This window comes from Eptatretus burgeri, chromosome 12 (genome assembly GCF_056783735.1).
Source record: "Eptatretus burgeri isolate ZD-2024b chromosome 12, Ebu_testis_v1, whole genome shotgun sequence".
Taxonomy (NCBI): domain Eukaryota; kingdom Metazoa; phylum Chordata; class Myxini; order Myxiniformes; family Myxinidae; genus Eptatretus; species Eptatretus burgeri.
Window position 1 is genome coordinate 16,782,512 of NC_140972.1, and position 23,924 is coordinate 16,806,435.

General features: G+C 42.7%; 1 protein-coding gene and 1 pseudogene across 1 annotated transcript in view; both read left to right on the plus strand.

Annotated features, from left to right (window-relative positions):
• The window catches only part of ADAM10 (ADAM metallopeptidase domain 10), a 152,560-nt gene that overhangs the window by 94,039 nt on the left and 34,597 nt on the right, over nucleotides 1–23,924 (plus strand). The window contains exons 7-8 of the mRNA XM_085849686.1: nucleotides 9,303–9,395; nucleotides 12,386–12,569. Of these exons, the coding sequence (XP_085705812.1) occupies nucleotides 9,303–9,395; nucleotides 12,386–12,569 (277 nt within the window). The remainder of the gene's footprint in view (nucleotides 1–9,302; nucleotides 9,396–12,385; nucleotides 12,570–23,924) is intronic.
• LOC147015166 (uncharacterized) lies at nucleotides 1,323–9,295 on the plus strand (annotated as a pseudogene).

Below are 23,924 nucleotides of genomic sequence, written 5' to 3' on the forward strand. Positions count from 1 at the left end.
TTTTCCATTTGTGGAACTGCCTTGCAGTGGCAGTTAAATCCCACCTTTTCCTCCAGGGCTACAAGCAGGTGGTGCACCATCATCTCATGTCATCCCTCATCCTGACCCACAATCTTTTCTACCCCATTATCCATACCTAATCCAATCCTCTTATTTAGACATTGCAGTGTTTCCTCTCCTCTTCTCTGTCTGTCTGTCTGTCTGTCTGTCTGTCTCTGTCTGTCTCTCTCTCTCTCTCTCTCTCTCTCTCTCTCTCTCTCTCTCTCTCTCTCTCTCTCTCTCTCTCTCTCTCTCTCTCTCTCTCTTTCTCTTTCTCTTTCTCTTTCTCTTTCTCTTTCTCTTTCTCTTTCTCTTTCTCTTTCTCTTTCTCTTTCTCTTTCTCTTTCTCTTTCTCTTTCTCTTTCTCTTTCTCTTTCTCTTTCTCTTTCTCTTTCTCTTTCTCTTTCTCTTTCTCTTTCTCTTTCTCTTTCTCTTTCTCTTTCTCTTTCTCTTTCTCTTTCTCTTTCTCTTTCTCTTTCTCTTTCTCTTTCTCTTTCTCTTTCTCTTTCTCTCTCCTCTTTCTGTTCATTCATTTCCTTGGTTTATTGTGTCCAATTGTGACCCCACTTGCCTCCCACTGTGAGTACATTACTTTTTATTTTTTTTACCCTCTGCCATCTCATTCCTCCTTGAGCCAATAACAAGTGTATATAACTACATAAATACAAAGACATTGCTGGCATGAATTTTTGTATTTTTTTTTTTGAAAAATTTTTTTTTGAAATTTTTGAAAGGCATGAAATTTTGCCACATTGTGATGGCTTTGACATGTGATGGCTTTGAATTCTGCAGTGTTCAAGTACAGTATATAATTCAATTGAAATAAAATTAAGATTTTACAGGTTGAAGGAAAAAACATTTTTGGAAGTTTACCGCTGTTTATGCATGGTCTTTACACCATCTTTTTTCAACGCTCCATGAGTTATTCATGCTTGTTGTTTGTGTCCTTTATGCTGTCCTTAAAAACAGTAAGTTTCCTGTTGGGAATGATTTTCAATTTTGTTTGACTGTTAGACAGGCAGGCTGATTTCATGGTGAATAATTATTTTTTTTGTCTGCGCATGTGCGATTGGGACAAATTCAGAGCCACAGTACTAGTGGGGTGCCTGGACACTCAGTCATTTCAAATTGATGCAAAAGTTTCAGTTTTACTGCTAAATTGAAGGTTCGGGTCTATAGAACGATTTTGGTTCGAGTGTCTAGCACTGCAATAATTTGTGGGGTGGAGGGGGGTGTGGAGGGAGTAGTGGGGGGGGCATTTTTCAATAAAACCGCATTTAAAATTAGACTTTAAAAAACCTCATGTTGTATTAGAATGCCGACAGACGTTTGACATTGGCTCAATGATAAGAAAACCAGAGAGTTGGTGTCAAAGCCACCCAATGCTCGCCTGTTTATACATTTATCGTTTTTAAAAGACTAGTCTAATAATATTTTTAATAAAACATTGCAGTGAAGGCTGATCCAAATAATTTTAAAGCAATATATGTATTTGTATATTGTAATCAGTAAAAAATAGTATGGTTGATAAAAACATTAGAAAGGAAATAACTTGTACCAAAAACTTTAACATTTTCACGCTGACGCTGACGCTCACGCCGGGGGTATCGCTATAGCTCTCTGGTCTTCGAACAGGCGAGCTAAAAATGACAAAATGCTTAAAACACATTTTCCCTGAAATTAGTTCAAAAGTGGGGAGGGTAAGGGGGGAGGGGGGTAATAACTCACAGCTTGCACCACTCCAGTCCGAAAAAATATATTGTATTTTTCTTGCTGTTTTTTCCAGAATATTTTCTGAGATGGCAGGAACAACGAGTTGGCATTTGTGCATGCTATGCCAAAAGCAAACAGAGGAAGAGCTTGTTTGCCCTCTTGCGAATCCCATGGCTAGTCGTAGAGAGGGAGCCTACACAGAAATCATCAGCCTTGTAAGTCAATTCAGAGCAATTGGTGCTGCTCCACACCCAGATGTAGAAATTCCAGATGCAGAGTCCATGCACAAGAATCGTGCATCCTGGCACAAATCCTGTCGTCAGCTTTACAGGACATCTGCACTTGACCATGCAAAAAAGCATCATTATGAAGGACTGCCTCCAGCAAGAAAAAGATCCCTACGGACCAGCACAGCGGTAAATCGTATTGTGTCTCCTCTGTGGTGATGAAACAAATGCAACATACCATTCTTTCCAGAAGGTCGAACTCACCCCACAGATACACAACAAGGCAGTTGCACTGGGAGAAGGCCGTGTCATGGCACTCATGGCAGAAGGTGATCTGGTAGCCATTGAAGCAAAGTATCACAGGAATTGCTACACACAGTTCAACCGCCGTTACGTTGCACTTTGTAAACAAGACACTGTTAGTGAAAACCTTGAAGCCACAACAGAAAATGAATTGCTCCAATTCATAAAGGAAGAAGTCTCTGGAGGTCGCAGAATCTTTGCATTGCAAGATCTGACAGATATGATGACAGAGAGATTGGAACTACATGGAATCCAGAAAGCTGTGAACCGAACACGCCTAAAAGAAACAGTTCTTGAACACTTCCCGAATTTGACGGAAGAGAAGGGTGTACGAAATCGAGTTTTCCTTGTTTGTTCGAAAATGGCTAGAAAGATCATTTCAGATGCAACTCAAACACCAGATGAGGAAGCACGTACACTACTAATGGCAGCATCGATTCTCTGTAAAGCTGTTTTGGATGTTGACACACCATTCAAGTTTGAAGGTTCATTTCCCAATTGTTGCGAACAATAATCTGCTCCACAGCGTATGAAGTATTTCTTCCGCCAACTCCTCGAAGGACCCAAATCATCACCCGAACAAAAGAATTCCAGGAAGATCTTCTCTGTGAGTCAAGTTGCTATGCTAAATATGACTTCTCTTTCTGCGAACTTGAGTTGTGAGCCTTCCCTTGCAATATTCCTGGCCCTCAAATTGTATTTCCAAACAAGAAGTAAGAAGCTTGTAGAACTACTTCACAAATATGTTCTGAGCGTGTCGTATAAGAAAGTCCTCACCACTGAAGTTATCTTTGCACAGGCTGTTGCAGATCAAACGAGGAATAACGGTGATATAGTCTGTCCTACAAACTTGCGTCAGCACATTTTCACAGTTGTAGCCCTGGATAACTTGGATCACAATCCTACATCACGCACTGCCAGCTCTTCCTTCCATGTAATGGAACTGGGATTTCAATTTTTCAGTTCCCTTTATCACAGCAGCCTGGGTTAGATCAAGCATGTCTACGAATCACCTCTTGCAAAACAGCAACAGGCAGCAGTGGACCCATCCTGCCTCATTCATATATGTTTGTACCGCCTATGGGTAGGAATGTTGTCACCCAACCTCCGGTAAAGGATGTGCATCCAGTAAGGCGCTGTCACACCTTGACGATTTAGTCAGCGTATCCCGACTTATTAAAAATTTGTCTAAAACGCTGACGCACGTCGAATACGTTATGGGTATGTTTTGTATATGTTAAGAGCACGCTGAACAGCACTGCCATACGTCGTAGTATGCTGGCTTTCATCGTTGTACTTTGCGGTTGTCCTCAAATTTTAGCATGCTTGAAATTTTACGATGTATGCCAGCGTATGACTCACACGTTTCACTACGCTGGCCATAAGTTGTAGGCACGTTATGCGATCGTTGACACATGTCGACACACGTTACTTGTAAGTTACTCATAAGTCGAAACACGTCGAGGTAATGTTTAGCGTACCCGAAACTTATTTCTAAGTTATGAGTAACGTGTTGTAGGCACGTTACACGATCGTTGCACACACGTCGAGGCACGTTATGCGATCGTTGACACACGTCGATGCACATTACTTGGAAGTTACTCGTAAGTCGAAACACGTCGAGGTAATGCTTAGCGTACCCAGAACTTATTTCTAACTTATGAGTAACGTGCTTTGAAGCTATGTGTAACATACCTCCAACGCATATTGACGTATGTAGACGTATTTGATTGACGTCTTCCGGACGACCACAGAACTTACTGAACGTGTTTCTAATTTACAGCTACCGTATAATGGCGTATTGGCAGCGTTAAAAAACAACAACAACAATAACTTCAGATATTTCGTCACGTGCCTTCACGGAACCAAGGAGAAAAAAAGAAAATGTGCCTTGATGGAGAAAATAAGTTTCGGGTATGCTAAACATTACCTCGATGTGTTTCGACTTATGAGTAACTGACAAGTAACGTGTGTCGACATGTGTCAACGATTGCATAACGTGCCTACAACTTATTCCCAGCGGAACGTGTGAGCCATACGGCGAGTACGTCGTAAAATTTTCAGCATGCTTGAAATTTCACGACGTACGAGACGTACCACGAAATATGACAGCATACTTCATCGTTTTTCAGCGTGCTCTTAACGTATACAAAACTTACCCATAACGTATTCGATGTGTGCCAGCTTGGTTCGGCAAATTTTTCATAGGTTGGCATACATTGGCTAAATCGTCAAGGTGTGACTGTGTGGTTGACACTTTCAATTTTCAGGCGGTTATGATTTAAATCGGCGTGCGGCAGGTTTTTAACAGGCTTTGCCACGAGTTCGTCGGCGATACGTGCAGCGCGCTATGCCTAAGTTAAACTATCGTTGGGCATAGGTTGTGAATGCCGACAACAGGCTAAGCATTCGTTGGTATAAGTTATCTATAAGACAACAAAACGTTCTGTGCCCGTTACTAATATGTTATGCATATGACCAACACGTTATGAATACGACCAAAACTGGAAAAAAACATCAAAATTTCAGCGTACGCCAACGTTTTACATACATTTTTATACGTTGCCATTGCTGGCTAAATCGTCAAGGTGTGACAGTGCCTGTAGCAACGAGTACATTCGACGAGGAGAAACAGCACGGACAGGCATGGATGACTGCAGTACATGACATCCTATATTAGGATTCTGATGCAGAAAAGGACACACCAACAATGTGGTCTTCATTCCATGCTGCCCGATCAGATGCTGTTGGACAACCTGAAGAAGGCATTGAAGCCCTCCTGCCACTATTCCATGAGAAAGCAGCCACTCCAGAAATGATTCAACATGGAATGGAGCTGGTGAAAAAAACAACTGACCACCTCAAACCACACCAAATACCTGTATTGGTTGTGGACCAACCACTCTATGATCTTTCAAAAATAATGCAGTGGACCTTCCCGGACATCTTTGGGGAAGACAAGTTTGTGGTCATGCTTGGTGGACTCCACATTGAAATGGCTTTGTGGAGCACCATGGGAGACCTTCTGCGTGGGTCTGGATGGCCTGAAGCCCTCAAGGAAGCTGGGCTAGTGAAGACAGAAGCAGCAGCCACATCTTTTCTGAAAGTGTCCAATGCAATGAGAACAAGATAGCTCATCAAGTTACTGTTGTGGTACTCGACACCCTTCTGAAACGAGCCTACAAGGACAGTGGAACAGAGATGGCCCTTGAGGAATGGGTCGTGCTAACTTCTCAAGAGAGCCCAAGGTTCCAATTCTGGCTACTCGTACACAAGTACCAACAGATCATTCTCATGTTCATCCGAGCACATCGGGAATGGAAGTTCGAACTCATGGTCACTACCCTGTGGAAGCTTGTCCCTCTGTTCTTTGCTCTCGATCACCAGAATTATGCCAGATGGGTTCCAATCCTTATCCGAGACTTGGAAGATCTCCCAGATAGCATTCAGGTTGAGTTTGAAATGGGACACTGGACAATAACTCAAAGCTATCGGCATTTCTCATCCTTACTAATTGATCAAGCACATGAGCAAGCGAACAAAAGGGTAAAAGGATTAGGTGGCATTTTTGGGCTTACAGAGAGCTTCCTTTAAATTCAAGGGTAAGAGATACTGCTCCAAGGTGATGCAGGAAGTCCCTCATGGATGAATTTGCAACTATTGTCGACACTCCATTCCAAACATCGCCAAGACTGAAAGAAGTAGCAACTAACTTTGTCTGTAGGCTCTACTCCAATGATCCAAACGAGGGCAATGACGTTGACCACCTCCGAATGAGGTTGTTCTCACAGAAGACTAGGGACGTGGAGAGAATTCCCCCAACAAGTGATGCTTTGGGTCAACATGTTAAAAGAAGTGTCTTCCAAGCGAGCATCTGGACAACAGCACACATGTCAATGATGGCTGTCAACAACCCCACTCAAGGCGCTGTCACACCTTGATGATTTAGCCAGCAATGGCAACGTATAAAAATGTATGTAAACAGTTGGCGTACGCTGAAGTTTTGATGTTTTTTTTTTTTAAGTTTTGGTCGTATTCATAACGTGTTGGTCGTCTGCATAACATATTAGTAACGGGCACAGAACGTTTCGTTGTCTTATAGATAACTTATACCAACGAATGCTTAGCCTGTTGTCGGCGTTCACAACCTTTGCCCAACGATAGTTTAACTTAGGCATAGCGCGCTGCACGTATCGCCGACGAACTCTTGGCGTCGCCTGTTAAAAACCTGCCGCACGCCGATTTAAATCATAACCGCCTGAAAATTGAAAGTGTCAGCCACGCAGTCACACCTTGACGATTTAGCCAGCGTATGCCGACCTATGAAAAATTTTCCGAACCAAGCTGCCACACGTCGAATACGTTATGGGTAAGTTGTGTATACGTTAAGAGCACGCTGAAAAACGATGAAGTATGCTGTCATATTTCGTGGTACGTCTCGTACGTCGTGAAATTTCAAGCATGCTGAAAATTTTACGACGTACTCGCCATATGGCTCACACGTTCTGCTACGCTGGGAACAAGTTGTAGGCACGATATGCGATCGTTGACACACGTCGACACAAGTTCCTTGTAAGTTATTCATAAGTCGAAACATGTCGAGGTAATGTTTAGCATACCCGAAACTTATTTTCTCCGTCAAGGCACATTTTTTTTCTCCTTGGCTCCGTGAAGGCACGTGACGAAATATCTGAAGTTGTTGTTGGTGTTGTTGTTTTTTATTATTATTATTTTTTGTCTATCACGAATTTTAAAATATATTCGGACATTTGCTTTTAAGTTTCGACGTCGACGTGACAATATCCTCAAACAGAAGATATTCACAGACGAGGAACTAAGAATAAGACATGAGCAAACTGAAGAGACAATCAGACGTGACTTAACGGCACGTGACGAAATATCGGAAGTTATTGTTTTTTTTGTTTGTTTTTTTTTTTAAACGCTGCCAATACGCCATTATACGGTAGCTGTAAATTAGAAACACGTTCAGTAAGTTGTGTGGTCGTCCGGAAGACGTCAATCAAATACGGCTACATACGTCAATATGCGTTGGAGGTACGTTACACATAGGTTCAAAGCACGTTACTCATAGGTTAGAAATAAGTTTTGGGTACGCTAAGCATTACCTCGACGTGTTTCGACTTGTGAGTAACTTACAAGTAACGTGCCTCGACGTGTCAACGATCGCATAACGTGCCTCGACGTGTGTCAACGATCGCATAACGTGCCTCGACGTGTGTCAACGATCGTGTAACGTGCCTACAACACGTTACTCATAGGTTATAAATAGGTTTCGGGTACGCTAATCATTACCTCGACGTGTTTCGACTGATGAGTAACTTACAAGTAACATGTGTCGACATGTCAACGATCGCATAACGTGCCTACAACTTATGGCCAGCGTAGCGGAACGTGTGACTCGTACGCTGGCATACGTCGTAAAATTTCAAGCATGCTAAAATTTGAGGACAACCGCAAAGTACAACGATGAAAGCCAGCGTACTACGACGTATGGCAGTGTTTTTCAGTGTGCTCTTAATGAATACAAAACTTACCTATAACGTATTCGACGTGTGCCAGCGTTTTAGACCAATTTTTCATAAGTCGGCGTACGCTGGCTAAATCGTCAAGGTGTGACAGCGCCTTAACCATGGATGGAGGGAAGAGGACGGCAAGCTACTTCCCATTTGGATCTCGCTACCCCTCGCCAAGGATGTATTTCATCTGGTTGTGAAGTGCACTTGTACAAGTGCCTGCTCTCGGTGCAAATGCACGAGGGCAAAGTTGAAGTGCACACATCTTTGCAAGTGTCAATGCGAGAAGTAGTTTGCCAACAATTTTGCCGACTGGTGTGTGTATATAACTGATTAACTTGCAACTTTCATATTGCTTTGTTCAGGGAGTTATTCAAGCAATTGTCAGAACAGTTATGTGTACCCACAACCACATTGTAGAACAGTCATAAGATGCTTACAAATTTCACTTTACCATTGAGTCGAAGCAGAATTGTCATGTTATTAAAACAGATTTTACCTTAGTAATCTTGCTCTATTTTTGTGGATATGCATCAACACCAGCAAAATGACCATCTATGGGCAATCTGCTTGAAATATAAGTTGCTTCTCTTGATTCTGAGTCCATAAGTACCCCATATGTTCAGATCGACTCATTGAATCAAAAGTTAAAGCAATTATTATATTTCACATAGGCCGCGGAGGGGGGTCGGGTTATGACCCCCAGCCCCAAATACCCATTTTTGATGTGACAGCTTGACACTCGAACTAAAATTGTTCCATAGAATCTTACCGTCAAATTGGTACCAAAAACAAAACTTTTGCATCAATTTGAAATGAAAAGAAATAATTACCCATGCACGACCCCCACTATATTGCTAAACTACTGATTTGTTTTCTGATTTGTGTTAAAATTATAACATTCAATTGAAATTAAGTTGTTCCTCGATCATAAACTGACGTTTTTTCGGCATACAGGCAGACAGACAAAGTGAACCAATTGCTTAAACCCGCTTTTCGCTTAACGTGCGCGGGGTAAACATGCAATTAAATTGAAACTAAACAATAGTCTGGATGGTGCAGATTTTGCTCATGACAGGTACAAGTATGATTTGCACACAATGCATTAAATGCACCTTTATTCCTTCCCTACCGGTTTCACCGGAGCAGTCATAAGGTTTGCTGTCTGTCCGTCCATCCGTCCCACCTGTGGTTTTTCAATATTTTTTTTTCCCATACCCTTTAACATATTCAACTGAAACTTGGTACATGGCTTTATTATGATAAGTTGCAGAACAAGTTCGAGTTACAGGGAGTTTCGTCACTTTTTTAGAGTTGTGCCAAATTTTTCAGTTATGCCCTTTTTTGGACTTATAAAATATCACATCGGTAGGGGACATGCATTGCAAAGCAGTTCTCGCTCTGGATTCTGCTTTACAGATGTTGGTAATTATTTGTTACTCTTTTGGGGGTAAAATGTGTTTTTCTTTTCTTCTATGATCCATAGATTGCAAGCCATGTGAAAGCAGTAAATCTCATCTATCACACTGCTAACTTTAATGGCATCCGTGGAATCAGTTTCATGGTGAAAAGAGTGCGGGTAAGTGTGTTGTCCCCTTTTTCTTTGTCATAACCATATATACACAAAGGCTGCTTTGGCAAAGTGCATTTTGTGTTGCAATGATCTTTTTCATAAAGTCTCTCCTCTGACAGGAAGTGTCCCTTTTTTTTTCCTTCTTTTTGTTGCCGTTTTGTTACTGACAAAATCTAAAGATTTCATAAGTATATTGATGACTTCCGTCCTCTGTGTGTGTGTTTGTTTGTGTGTGTGTGTGTGTGTGTGTGTGTGTTTGTTTGTTTGTGTGTGTGTGTGTGTGTGTGTGTGTGTGTGTGTGTGTGTGTGTGTGTGTGTGTGTGTGTGTGTTTGTTTGTAGGCACGATAACTCGAGAATGGAAGAAGCTACCAATGTCAAATTACACCACGTGATTCAGGAGGGTGATGGCTAGCGCTGATTAGATTTTGGTCAAAATCGGTCAAAGGTCAAGGTCACAGTGAGGTCAAACATAATTCCGTAAATTCATGTGGAGAAATGGAGTATTTTTGCTTCGGTCGACGTAACGAGTTCGTTTTGACTTCGATTTTAATTTTGTCTTCGGTTTTTACGATCGCTTAGGACGCTTAACACTCGGTTGTCGAAATTCTGGTAAAAATCAGATGTTTTGGAGACGTTTTAAGATTGTATAAAAAATATTTCACTCGCCGCGTCACGGCTCGTCACGTGCTGCAGCGCGCTCGAGCAGACGCGTCGTTGAGTCACGTAAAGGTTTTGCGTGTTTGCGCTGGTGGTATTTTCGATAAATATGGTGTTTAAAAGTTATTTTTTTTATCCCAATCAAGGTTATCGCCGCAGCCCTGACTCGCTAAGCCGTCGGATTATGTAAAGATTGTTGGTGGATGGCCGAATATTACGGTTTTGTTACTTTGATAAAATAATATTAAATAATTGCGTGGAGAAATGGAGATTTTTGCTTCGGTCGACTTATGATTTTTGATGGTTTGGTACAGAATCATCGTAGAAACTTCTGGTTTGCGTTGCTACCTTCTCTAGAGACACCTTTTATTAGACAAGGTCAGAGGTCAAGTTGACGATTTCGTGAGTACCAGTCTATGACTACTTGTTTGTTTGTTTTTCTTTTTTATTACAATTAAATGCCTTTCCTTAAACATTAAATTTCCTTGGGGTCAACATTGAAACATTAAATCATATGCACTGCTTTGCCATTCCCTTGGGTTTAAATCCATAAGAGATCAGATATGGTAGGAGAATGCTTTCAAACAGCCACTTGCTTTGAAGATGTGTTGAAAAATTTGGATTCGCTGTTTTTGGGATTATGCTGGGGTGAAAGTTTAAAATCGATTGCAAAATTAAGGTTTATAGTGTGTGTGTGTGTGTGTGTGTGTGTGTGTGTGTGTGTGTGTGTGTGTGTGTGTGTGTGTGTGTGTGTGTGTGTGTGTGTGTGTGTGTGTGTGTGTGTGTGTGTGTGTGTGTGTATACTGTATGTATATCTATACACCCAGACCCTGACATTCGTGCGTGCATTCGTGGTTGATAATTTGCGACATGCTCCTGCATTTGTGGGAAATTGCCTCGCGTTTTCGCGGTTTTCACGGCGATTTTTATTCTATTTTTTTTTCACGAGCTACGAACACAACACAGTTCAAAAACGTATCTTCCACGAGCCATGCACAAAGCAGCTGGATGTACGTACAGTTCAGTACAATACTGTACACACGCAAAAAACATATCTTCCATGAGCCGTGAACATGACCTTCTTGTATGTGTATTGTAGCTTCTGGAGAAAAATAGTTTTGCGGAACGTCTCACCATGTGTACTTTAAACATACAGTACTGTACGTACTGTATTGAGGCTTTGCAGGATAAACATACCTTCGTGGGATGTCTTACCAGTGTAACACGTAATTCCCCATGACGCCATTCCCCGTGAGTTACTTACAGAATGAAAACACGAACAGCCTCTATTGATGTCCATATGTGGTGACCTGGTAATTACGGGATACATTACACAATGGAAACATTCAGCGCATCTTGGTGTAAGTCACCATCTTGCTACTTGCTACAAACAGCACCATCTGTACTTACATTTTTAAAACACTCAGCACAATCTGCCTGCAGATAGGAAAGACATCATGTCCTGTGAGTTAAAGAATGGAAGTGTTCAGCATATCTATTACTGTAATTAGCAGCTCGCTACATACGGACTAATTGCACAATGACATTGCTCACAACATCTATTTTCAGATGCCGAATACAGCATCACCCATAAAAATCAGTGTGACCACTCCTCATTTTCATAAATGCCAAGGTGAGCCAATGAAAAATACCAAGAATTCACAAGGTTTCGGAAAAGCGATGATAATAGAAAACCTATACGCCAAGAAAAACTTATAGAAAACCAAGACGCCAAGGTGAACAACGAATAGCCAAGATCTTGTGAAAAAAGCCAAGGAGTGGTCACACTGGTTAAAAAAAAATCCCCCACAAACAATGTGCAGACGACTCACCATGTCCTGGATTGCCATCATTATCATCCTGTTGCTCTGACCTGTGTATTGGTGATTGAGGAGGCTCTGCCTGCTCAATCACCAAATTTAAGTATCATTTAGCCATTGTGATCAATCTGGACAACAAGCTGAGGAGTAGACTTCCCCACTACCAATGCCCATCAAGGAACTTGTTGAAGCCTTTCTGATTGAGGAATTATGTCACATATTTCTATCAGATGTGAAAAACCTGTACCAGTCAATCCCTTGTGCAGGATTTATGATGTTTGTTCTGCAAAAGTAGGGGAGGGGGGGGGTGTTGGGTCTTACTTGCTACTAAAAATCAACCACATTTTCACAGTTGTTTTTATTTTTTATCTAACCCCTGTAGATATTGAGTGCATATATATATATATATATTTTTATTTATTTATTTATTATTTATTTATTTAATTTGCAAAACGATGATAAGACTTGACATTGATAGTAGAAGGTGTTTGTAAGATTTTGTTTTATTTCCCCGACAGATAAACATCACGGATCAAACAACGGATAAATCGAATCCCTTTCGATTTTCAAATCTGGGTGTGGAAAAATTCCTTGAGCTGAACTCTGAACAGAACCATGATCAATACTGTCTTGCCTATGTTTTTACTGACCGTGACTTTGATGACGGTGTTCTCGGCCTTGCCTGGGTTGCTGCAGCCTCTGGTACGGCAGTGATTGGTTGGATATATTCTCTGATATTAAAGCAAGTATGACTGATGTATAACTTTATCTCCAACAAAGAACTATTGTGGTTGTGGAACATTACATTGTCAAGCATGCACAGTTCCGTCTTGCTGATGCCAAACTGCCCTCCCAGTACTCATGACACTTGGGAAATACTCTAAGTTCTCCAACATGGGTGTGCCATGCGGTGGTGGTGGGAATGGGGACATTATCAGTGATCTGGATTTTGGCTGGCAAGGGTGTGGGGGATAAGATAGAGGGGAGTGAGGGGAATGGAATGAAGGCAGTTGGGTGAGAGATTACTTGATTGAGATTGGACCTGCATATTTTCACATCATGTCAGTGACATCTATCTTCAACTGACTCATCTGACTTTTGCTCCTTTTGACCTCTCGGGAATTCCTCCAACATAATCAGATTACATAAGCTCAGTCATCAAACAATTCCCTATTGGGCTCCTCGGTCCAAGCTCTCCCTTTACATCATCTCTACTCTTTCAAATTATTAGATCAGCAATAACTTTATAACCCAATTTTTACCCTCCTCCTCCGTATATTGACACAGGCTTATGTTGTAGCTTGTACATATACAGTAACTTCAGAAAGTATTCACACCCCTTGACTTTCACATTTTGTTGTGTTGCAGCCTGAATTTAAAATGGATGAAATTTTTTTTAATCGTCACTAATCTATATAAAATACCTCATAATGACAAAGGTAATGCATGTTTTTAGAAATTTTTACAAAAATATTGAAACAAACATACAGAAATATCTCATTTAAATAAGTATTCAACCCCCTGAGTTAATATTTTGAAGAAGCAGCGCTGGCAGCAATTACAGCTTCGAGACTTCTTGGGGATGTCTGTATCAGATTTGCACATCTGGATTTGGGGATTTTCTCCCATTCTTCCTTGCATATTTGCTTAGGCTCTGTCAAGTTGGATGGGGAGTGTTGGTGTACAGAAATCTTCAAGTGTTTGCACAGATTCTCAATGGGATTGAAGTCAGGACTTTGGCTGGGCTACTCAAGGATTTTCACATTCTCGTTCTGAAGCCATTCCAGTGTGGCTTTAGGCTTGGAGTCATTGTCATGTTGGAATAGAAATCATTGCTGCAGTCTCAGGTATTTTGCACTCTGAAGCAGGTTCTCCTCAATGATCTGCCTCTATTTGGCTCTCTTCATTGTTCCCTATATCCTTACAAGACCCAGTCCCTGCCACTGAAAAGTATCCCCATAGCATGATGCTGCCACCACCATGTTTCATGGTAGGGATGGTGTTAGATGGGTGATGTGCTGTGCTCGGTTTCCACCAGATGTAGAGCTTTGCATTCAGGCCAAAGAGTTCAATTTTTATCTCATCAGACCACAGACTCTTTTGCCTCATGCTCTCAGAGTTTTTGAAGTGCCTTTTGGCAAACTCCAGACATGCTGTCATGTGCCTTTTTCTCGGGAGTGGCTTCCATCTGGCCACTCTCCCATAAAGCCTAGATTTGTGAAGTGCTGCAGAGACTGTTGTCCTTCCAGCAGTTTCTCCCATCTCAGCCAAGGAACTCCAGTTCTGTCATAGTGGTCATTGGCTTCTTGGTCACCTCTGTGACCAAGGTCCTTCTTGCCCAGTTTCTCAGTTTGGTCAGAGAGCCAGCTCAAGAAAGGGTCTGGGTAGTTCCATATTCTTTTGATTTCCTCATGATGGAGCTCACGATGCTCCTGGGAACTTTCAACATTAGAAATTGTTTTATGCCCTTTCCCAGTCTATGCCACTTCACAATTCTATCTTGCAGTTCTGCACTGACATGCACTGTCAACTGTAGGACCTTGTATAGAAAGGTGTGTTTCTTTCTAACTCGTGTCAAATCAATTGAATTAGCCACAGGTGTACTCCATTCAAGTTGCAGACACATCTCAAGGATGATAAAAGGAAATTGAATGCATCTGAGGTCAAGTTGGAGTATCATAGCAAAGGGGTTGAGTGCTGATTGACTTATGTTACTTTTTATTATGAGGTTGTTGGCAGGATTTTCACTCTGACCACTGTGAAACCCTTCATTCCGCAAAACATACTAAAAGCATAAAAATAATCTGAAAACCCACTCTGTGGGAGTATCTCCTGTGCAGCTGACCTTCACAGAGCAGCTCACTGAATGACGGGATTGGGGCAAAGCTTTCGGGACCCCCAATCTTTGATGATAGGAAGGAAACCACGGGGTAACATTCCTGGGTCAAATTGCGCTCATGTTTGTCGGTGTGGTGCTGAGGTGTCGTCCACCAGACGGCGGTCTCCTTGGGTTAACCTGAGGCAGTCCCTTTGGGTGGGTGCCTGGAATGTCCTATCCCTAAGAGAGGGTGATCACCTGTCTTTGTTATCATCTGAGCTCAAACGTTTGGACATCGTTCTTGTAGCACTCTCTGAGGTTCGGAGACCGGATTGCGGTGAGATTATGAAGGGTGGTTACACCTACTATTGGTCTGGTCGCTCTGATGATTACCATGCCCAAGGAGTTGCTGCAGCTGTGTCCAATAATCTGACTCCAATGATAATTGAGGTAACACTGATCAACGAGCATATTATGGGACTAAGGATTCATCACTCCTTGGATGTCTTTTCCCTGGTCTCTGTATATGCTCCGACTGAGGCGAGGGATCTCACCGTGAAGGACGCATTCTATGCCACGCTCAAGTCTGTGGTTGATCAGTGCCCCAGGCGAGATACTCTTCTCGTCTTGGGGGATTTCATTGCATCGACTGGAACTGATTGGGATGGTTATGAGACATGTGTTGGTCCCCATGGGTCTGGAACTGAACCAGAATAGTTCCTTGACTTTGCAAGAAGTCATGGACTTAGGGTGGCTGGTTCATGGTTTCAGCGCCCACAGGCTCATCGCTGGACTTGGTATTCCAACGCTGGTGGTGTGGCAAAGGAGATTCACCATGTGCTCGTTGATGGTCGTTGGAGGATAATCCAGAACTGCAGGGTCTACCGGAGTGCTCAGTTCCTCTTTCAGTTCCACATGCTTGTTGTAGCAACTCTGAAGTTGTAGCTTAAATCCAGGAGAATGGTACCATCCCAGCCTCAACTGGATGTTGGCAAGCTCAAGGGTGAGAGGGTAGCTGAGGAGTTTGTGAACAGGCTAAGTGAAGATTTGGGGGTCTGGGTGCTTTGGGGGATCCTGAAGAGTTGTACAATATCTTCAAGACCACCATCCTTCATGTTACCGGTTGATGTCTTGGAACTCACCATAAGGCGAAGAAGAGTTTGTTCTCTCAAGGGATGCTGGATGACATTGACCAGTCGCAGGGCCAGGTTGAATGGCAGAGCTGATCTGTTCACGGAGTTTAGGTGTAAAACTGTACTTGTGCTGAGGGTGGACAAGGAGGCCTGCACCCGTACCTGACCTGACATGTCAGCTTTTCAATTAATTGTAAAATATATATATATATATATATATATATATATATATATATATATATATATATATTTTTTTTTTTTAATTCCGCTTTGACATTGTGGCATATTACCTGTCGATGTGTAAATCAGCGGCAAAAAAGAATCTCAATTTAATCCATTTTAAATTCAGGCCGTAACACAACAAAATGGGAAAAAGTCAAGGGGTGTGAATACTTTATGAAGGCACTGTACAGCACTATTTGGACCAGGGTATGTGTCAAGTTTTCCCCCAAATATAAAAATCCAGGCCAAATGTTTTTTTGTTTTTTTGCATCCTCAAAGAAAAATAAATGTATTCGCTTGTGATCCGATGGTATGTTTTAAATCAGCATGTTTTATACTGATTGCTGTCATTCTCCATTTGTTCGCTTGAAGTTGCTTTCCTTCCTTCGAGTTGATGGCAAGAGTACGACCTCTTCTTAAGTCTTTGATTATCATTGTTACACATCGTGAGGCAGCATGACATGACATAATTATGCATTTCTTCATAAAAGCACCAAACTTCCCACATGTGTTCAGGAACTTTCGGTATATCAAAATACTTTCAATGTGGAGGTATCTGTTAAATTGTTCATGGGTGGCCATTTTCCAGGAGTGCCACCAAAAATATATAATTTTGGGGGGGATGGAGGGAGGGGAAGGGAAACACTGATCCACAATTGATAAATAATTATTTGCAATAGAACTAAGGAAATCTCAGGCGCCTCACACCAGACCCAAGCACACACGGGGAAGGGAAACGGGAACCGAGTGAGGCCTTAGCTCTTCTTTGGCGATGCCGAAGGTTGCGAAGAAGCAGTGACAAACCCACAATGAAGCAGGTGAGCAATCATAGGATGCAGGATTAGTGAGCAAATTAGGTGAGCAGGTGAGCAAATTAGCAGGATGAGGAACCAGGGAAATGAGCAGGAGACGAACCACACCGGACGTGCACACCAACTTTTTTTTTTCTCAGGAGTGTAATCACCCCCCTCCCCTCCCCCAAGAGCCTGAAAGCTCGTCCCCTTGGGAGAGACGAAACTCCTCTATCTCTCTCTTATGATGACGCCCCTCCTCAAATTCCTCCTCCTCTCTTTCCCAAGACTTCACCCGGGGTATCAAATAAGGTGGCTTTACATATAGGTCGTTCATGTTAAATCCTGGCTATTTGAACAACGAATCGCCCTTCATCTGATGCACAATTGATTTGCACACAATTAATCTGATGCACAGATCATACGAACCCATACGTTTCTAACTGGACGAAGGTGATTCTTACCCCCCCCCACCCTTCTCCCGCAAACGTAACAATATAAATCATGTCGTGTAGAATACCATTCCCCGATCTATGCCATCACCCTCCTGCTTTGAATGTTGGAACAAGAAGATTCCAGTGCCATGAAATTAATTCTTAGCTATTGTTGATGTAGGGTTGTGGTCTATGCTGTTTCCTGCAGCCATTGTCATAACAGTCTACCCATAGTTGGAGGACAAACGACACGTTCCATCTCATAGCGCTTTGCTAACATTATTTCCCAACTCGTTGGAGAGGTGGGGTTCATGGTCATAAGATATGCTGAGGCCAAGGTGATTGAGTTTTTTTCAACGAGTTCCCTCTGACTTGTTTTTGCATGGAGTATGAGCCCAAGATAGATTGGAAGTGGTGCCTCTTAATCTCCATTTCGTTTGATGGCTGTACCTGTTTGTGTGCGTCTGTCGTACACCATTGTACTTCAAAAGCGGAGCTATGGAGTGAGGTGCTGGTTCTTCACTCTCAGTGCGACTTTGATATTTGATGCTTGGTCCTTCTAAAATCGTCTTCACCAAAGTAAATCGTCGAGTTGACACACAACTATCAAGGGGGGGGGGAGGGTAAGGGGACTTGCCCCCCCAAAAGAGGGATTTGCTTTCTCTTGAGAAACTAAACACACAATTTAGATGAAACTTGACCACAACCTTTATCACCCGTGTTACACCAAAGTTTGTTCACGCCATTAAAAAAATATATCCAGAGGTATTTAATTTACTTTCTTCTCCATTACATATTTTGTGGGTCATTTGTGTCTTCCAGTGCTTCCCTGGTTATCTTATGTAGCTGCTACCAGTTGAACACCCAGGGGTATTGCCCCTATATTTTTCTTTTTCCCACCTTTTGTTGCTTGATTGTACAAATCTACAATGCACTTTTCATGATATTTTGCTCTCTGTGACAACCTTATCTCCTACACTAATCTTTGACAGAGGCTTGGCATATTGAATCAAAGCTCCACTGGTCTATACTCTGTTCAGCTGAGATATCAATGCTTCATGAAGTCCATCTGAACAGGGGCTGGTTCTTCACAGAAAAATACGATTTCCATTTTTGCTTCTGATGGGAGCGACAATTTTGATCTTGTTTCGGTGGATACCTTTGTCGTATCATTACCACCTAAACGTTGATCTCTGCAGCTGCTTGTAGATTGTTGCAGAATTTTGTTGATGAAACGGAGGCAGCAAGTCTTGTGCAAAAGGCATTGTGCGCAATCACAGCAGATTCAATACCATGGCCCTCATCAAGTTTGCCCAGTTGAAAAACTAAATTTGGCCAAATTTTCTGCCAAAGACATGTATCCACTTCTAAAGTCTTTCCTTTTCGATTTAGTTGGACAATCCATTGGCTCATTTTAACAGTGACAAATAATGCAGAGCTTCCAGCCAATCTGATCATGGTGCCCAGAATATTCATGTGTCGCTGGGCCTGCAAGTTTTATCCTCTTTGACACGTATCTTTATCTGGTACTTGCGCTCTTTTATAGAGTTAACCTTCACTTGATGCTCCTGCATTATGCCATTTTCAAGGCAGCTCTTACTGCTCATGAGGAAATGCCAAACTCCTGTTATCACAAGGGAAAGGCAAAACCAAACACTCTGTTCTTTTTTTTTTATCAATTTAACCTGTACAACACAGTAAAGGTGTCCATTAAAATTCCCATAATTTATGCATGCAAAATTATTTCCATAAATTGGACAAATGACACCGTTTATTTTTTTTAATTGAAAGCCTTCATTACAAGCCTGAATGACACGTGCACGTAGATCACTTCATCGGTGATACTGAAGGAAAATGATTCCAGAATGTCAACCCTTTACCTCACTATATACTCACTCACTGAGGATATGACATACTGAATGACAAAGATTGTTTTACTTTACAAACCTCTTACCTTTGAAATGGGATTCACACTTCGAGCCGCATGTTTTGTTGTCTCAAGCAGTAGGAATAACTTTGAGACGATGCTATGCAAATGTTCCAGGGTGAGTCAAACTGTCAGATAAACAGTGCACATTATGTAACGTACTCCCTACCTTGAGGGTTAGTTGCTTTTACAGCTGGGGAATACAATATCCACACCATCCTGACATGACAGGACAACTTCCTCCGTCAAATAATGGACCAGCTTGTGGGTTCATCATAAAACAATGTTCTTAACTACTAGCCCTAATATGGAGAACTGCAGTGAAGACCAAATACAAGTATGCAAAATATATACTATATTTTCCTGCAATGTTTTGTTTACTTTAAACTTTTTTTTTTATGTGTTTCTTCAGTATCACACATCCACTTGGAGAATAGAGCCATGAATATGCAAAGTTTAATATCCCATTGGCCATCTAGCAAGCCACCACATTGAAAACCTTGGCAAAACCTTTGAAACATCAACAGGAGGAATTACCTGAAATTACATGGTATTGAACGTCTGTCAAAAATGTCTCCCTTTTACTCGACATTTGATGTGAACCAAATACAACTAAGAGTTCATAGAACCTCTTACCCCATGCAGTCTTGAGCAAAAGGACATGGGAATGGTTCTTTTAAACTCTTGCTCTGCATTTTGCACTAAACAAACAGTGCTAGGCACTGCCATATTTGTCTGAAGTGGAATCTCACAGTTACTCTGCCCTCAGGGCATGAGACATGGTGTAAATATTTTCACATTTACTGCTAAGTGGAAGGTTTTTGAAAGTGACATTAAGGTGATTTGTGTTCTCAAGTGTTCAAAATATAAAACTCTATTGATATTAAGTAGTTCCTTGATCATAGATTGATGTCTGCATACAGACAGATAGATAGATAGACAAAAATTGCTTGAACACGCTTTTTGCTTCGTGCGCACAGGGTAATACGATTATTTAAGAAAATGGTCGCCGAACTAGCTGGCACGTATGGAATGTACTCCACGGCATAATACATACAAATATGCATTTTCCATATCGGACCACGTGCAGTATATTCAGTTCTTTACATGGCATTCAGTCAGACCCATTGGAAAATTATTTGACTCGTCACTGGTTTGGTGGCCATTTTTCAATATGGCCGCCTAATACCCATTTACAGACAAGGCTGGATGTCTCAGACTATTCATTTATGTATTTGTCACACATGAAAACATGTATTTAGCCTTTAAAAGGAATAAAAACTACAACAACCAACTGACCGATTAAATTAACTTGTATATGTTTGATGGCCACCCAATATTTATTTTCAAGATACCACTATATCAAACAGCATTCAATATATATTTCTGAACAGGAGTCCCAAAGTTGGTGCTTTTATAAAGAAGTGCACAATCCTTGCAGCACTGGTGGAGCCCCTTGTTCACGGGGGATACGTACCTGAAAAATGCCCCGAATGTTGTGGCATTGTTTTCTTTTTTTTGTTCCTTTTTTAATATGGTCTAGGCTTGTGGAAGAGCGATTACACATAACAAATCAGGACACAACATAAACAAAGGGAACAGCAGAAGAAAAGGGAAAAGCCAACAGCAGGGCAGAGAGAGAAAGTAGACAGATGGACAAACAAGAGATGTAGGTGATGATGAGGGGTAAGGGAGAATGCAAAGGGTGGACAATATGCATATACAAGCAAAATTGTGTGACCAGTCTTTGATTTTTTGTCAAAGACTTCTGACCAGTTTGTGATTTCTGAGGAGAGGCTGCTGCTTGTCTGTCAGAAGAATGACAGATGTCATGGCAGAGAGTGGAGTCATCAGCAAAGAGAAAAGAGGATTTTCCAGAGAGATGGTGATATCACTGATGAAGATTGGGAATAATATGGGGCCTAGAAAATTGCTTTGTGGTACTCCAGTCTTGACGGCAAGAGGTGATTAAAGGGTTTTGTTGACAGCTACATGTTGACTATGAGAGTGGAGGAAATCAGAAATCCAAGGGTGGAGTTGGCCTTGGATTCCATAGGTGTAGACAGTTTGGAGAGCAAGGCAGGATGCCAGACTGTATCAAAAGCTCGTTATGTCTAGAGAGATGGCCCTGATCTCATGTCTGATATTGAGGGCCTTGTGGGAGAGAATAGAAGCAGCATGTCCAAGGTAGAGTCAGGTCAGGTCAGGTCAGGTGTGGGAGCACGCGCCGGAGCAGCGTGTCGCTGCTTCCACTTTCCGCTGGTACTCCAGGGGCCTCCATCTCGCCATCCCACAGGCAAATGCCTGGCCCATCCTCATCTCCTTGAGATGCTGATCAACATGCTGCAACCACGAGGTACGTGGTCGGCCCATTGGCCTCCTCAAATTGTGAGGCTCCCTCGTTGAGAGCATCTGGTGGGCAGGATCAGCATCAGGAAAACGAGCCACATACAGTCAGTCCATACAGCTGCAGGTGACGCTCATGGACTATGCAGGTAACAAATCCCATTTGAGTCACTTTCAGCATCCGCTCGTTGGACACAAAGTCTGACCAGTGATAGCAAAGGATTCTCCAAAGGAATTAAGTCTCCGTCTCAGATCCCTAGTCAGCGTCTTAAGTCTCACATCCGTAGAGCAAGACTGGAAGCACCAAGGACCTGAAGGCTCGGACTTTCGTCGTCCTGCACAGGTACCGACAGCACCATACCCCATGATCCAGTGAATCCATCACTCCCTATGCCTGGCCCAGACATCTTCTGACATCAGGCTCATAGCCAGCAGAGACATGAAAATCACTGCCGAGGTAAGTGAATCTCTCCGTGACCTCAACATCCTCACCACAAACAAGACAGCGGCATCCGACATGTCATTGAAAGCCTGGATCTTCGTTTTGACCCAGGAAACCCATAATCCCAGCGGCTCCAACTCCTCATTCAGCAAAGCATCAACTTATTTCCAGTATCCAGCTTGATCTCTCCAACATCCTCCCCAGAATCCAGTCCATACAAGTGCTGAAAAGTGTGGAGGCCAGTACACACCCCTGATGAACTCCATAAACAACTGGAAATAAGTCAGAGATGGTATCACTACATGTCACAGCACTCTCAGTACCAGAGTATAGTTCAGACATCAGATTGATCAGTTTTGGTGGCACCCCATGAAGCCCAAGAATCCTCCAGAGGGCATCCCGATTCACTGAATCGAACGCTTTGCAGAGATCAACATAGGCTGCGAGCAGCCCCTGCTGAAACTCTCGTCTGCATTTGGTGAGGAACCGAAAGGCAAGGTTACGGTCAATTGTTGACATGGTTTGTTTAAATCCTGACTGCACTGGTGCTCAAACACATGGTGGCAAACCCTATCAAGAATTATGCAAGTAAAGACCTGGCCCCAGCACTGAGAGCAACATCACCCTCGGTAGTTGTTGCAGTCCTGGCGATCACTTTTCCCTTTCCAGAGAGGGACAATAAGGCCCCTCTTCCAGTCAGTTGGGATGATGCCTGTGTTACAGGCAGAGCACAGAACTGCATGCAACAACACGAGTTCAGCATTTCAACCTTCCTTGAGAAGTTTAGCATGGATGCCACAGATCCCAGGAGCTTTACCCCATTTCAACTGGTTCACCGCAGACTGTTTCCACAAACGAAGGTGGATCACAGTTGATTGGAGGGTCAGCAATAGGGGGTGGGGGGGATAGTAACACCCCTGACATCCAACTCAGCATCTGGTGGATCAGCCTGGTACAGCTGCTCAAAGTAACCGGCCCAGCGGGCCTTCACTTTGGACTTCTCTGTCAAGAGCCCACCACCCTCCGCTCGAACTGCAATGCACAGAGAGACGGGCTTGGAGGAACCCAATGCGCGAATTCCCCTGTAAGCCAGACGAGAATCACTTGACCACAGGTGATGCTCTACCCCTCACAGATTTCTCACATATAGGCCTCGTTGTCCACACTCAGCGCATGAACAGTTTTACGCCTCAAGTCTGAACAGTTCAGCTCTGCCATTAAGACTGGCCCTGTGACTATAGTCAATGGTATCCAGTGTCCCTTGGGAGAGAAAATTCTTCTTCACCTCTGCAGTGTGTTCCAAGACATCCACCGGCAACATCTAGGATGGTGGTCTTGAAGGCACGCCACAACTTTTCAGGAATCCCCAAAGCACCCAGACCCCCCAAATCCCCATTCAGCCTGTTTGCAAACTCCTCAGCTCCCCTCTCATCCTTGAGCTTGCTAACATCCAGCTTAGGCTGGGATGGTACCCTTCTCCTGGATTTAAGCTGCAACTTCAGAGTTGCTCCCACAAGCCTGTGGTTGGTATTGAGGAAATGAGCACTCTGGTAGACCCTGCAATTCTGGATCATCCTCCAGTGACCATCAATGAGTACATAGGCTATCTCCTTTGCCCCACCACCATTGTTGAAATACCAAGTCCAGCGATGAGCCTGTAGGTGCTGAAACCATGAACCAGTCACCCTCATTCCATGACTTCTTACAAAGTCAAGGAACTTGGTGCTATTCTGGTTCACAGTTCTCGACCCATGGGGACCAACACATGTCTCTTCACCATCCCTATCAGTTAAAAACCAGTCTGCATTGAAATCCCCCAAGATGAGAAGAATATCTTGCTTGGGGCACTTATCAACCACAGACTCTAGCGTGGCATATAATGCATCCTTCACGGTGAGATCACTCGCCTCAGTCGGAGCATATACAGAGACCAGGGAAACGACA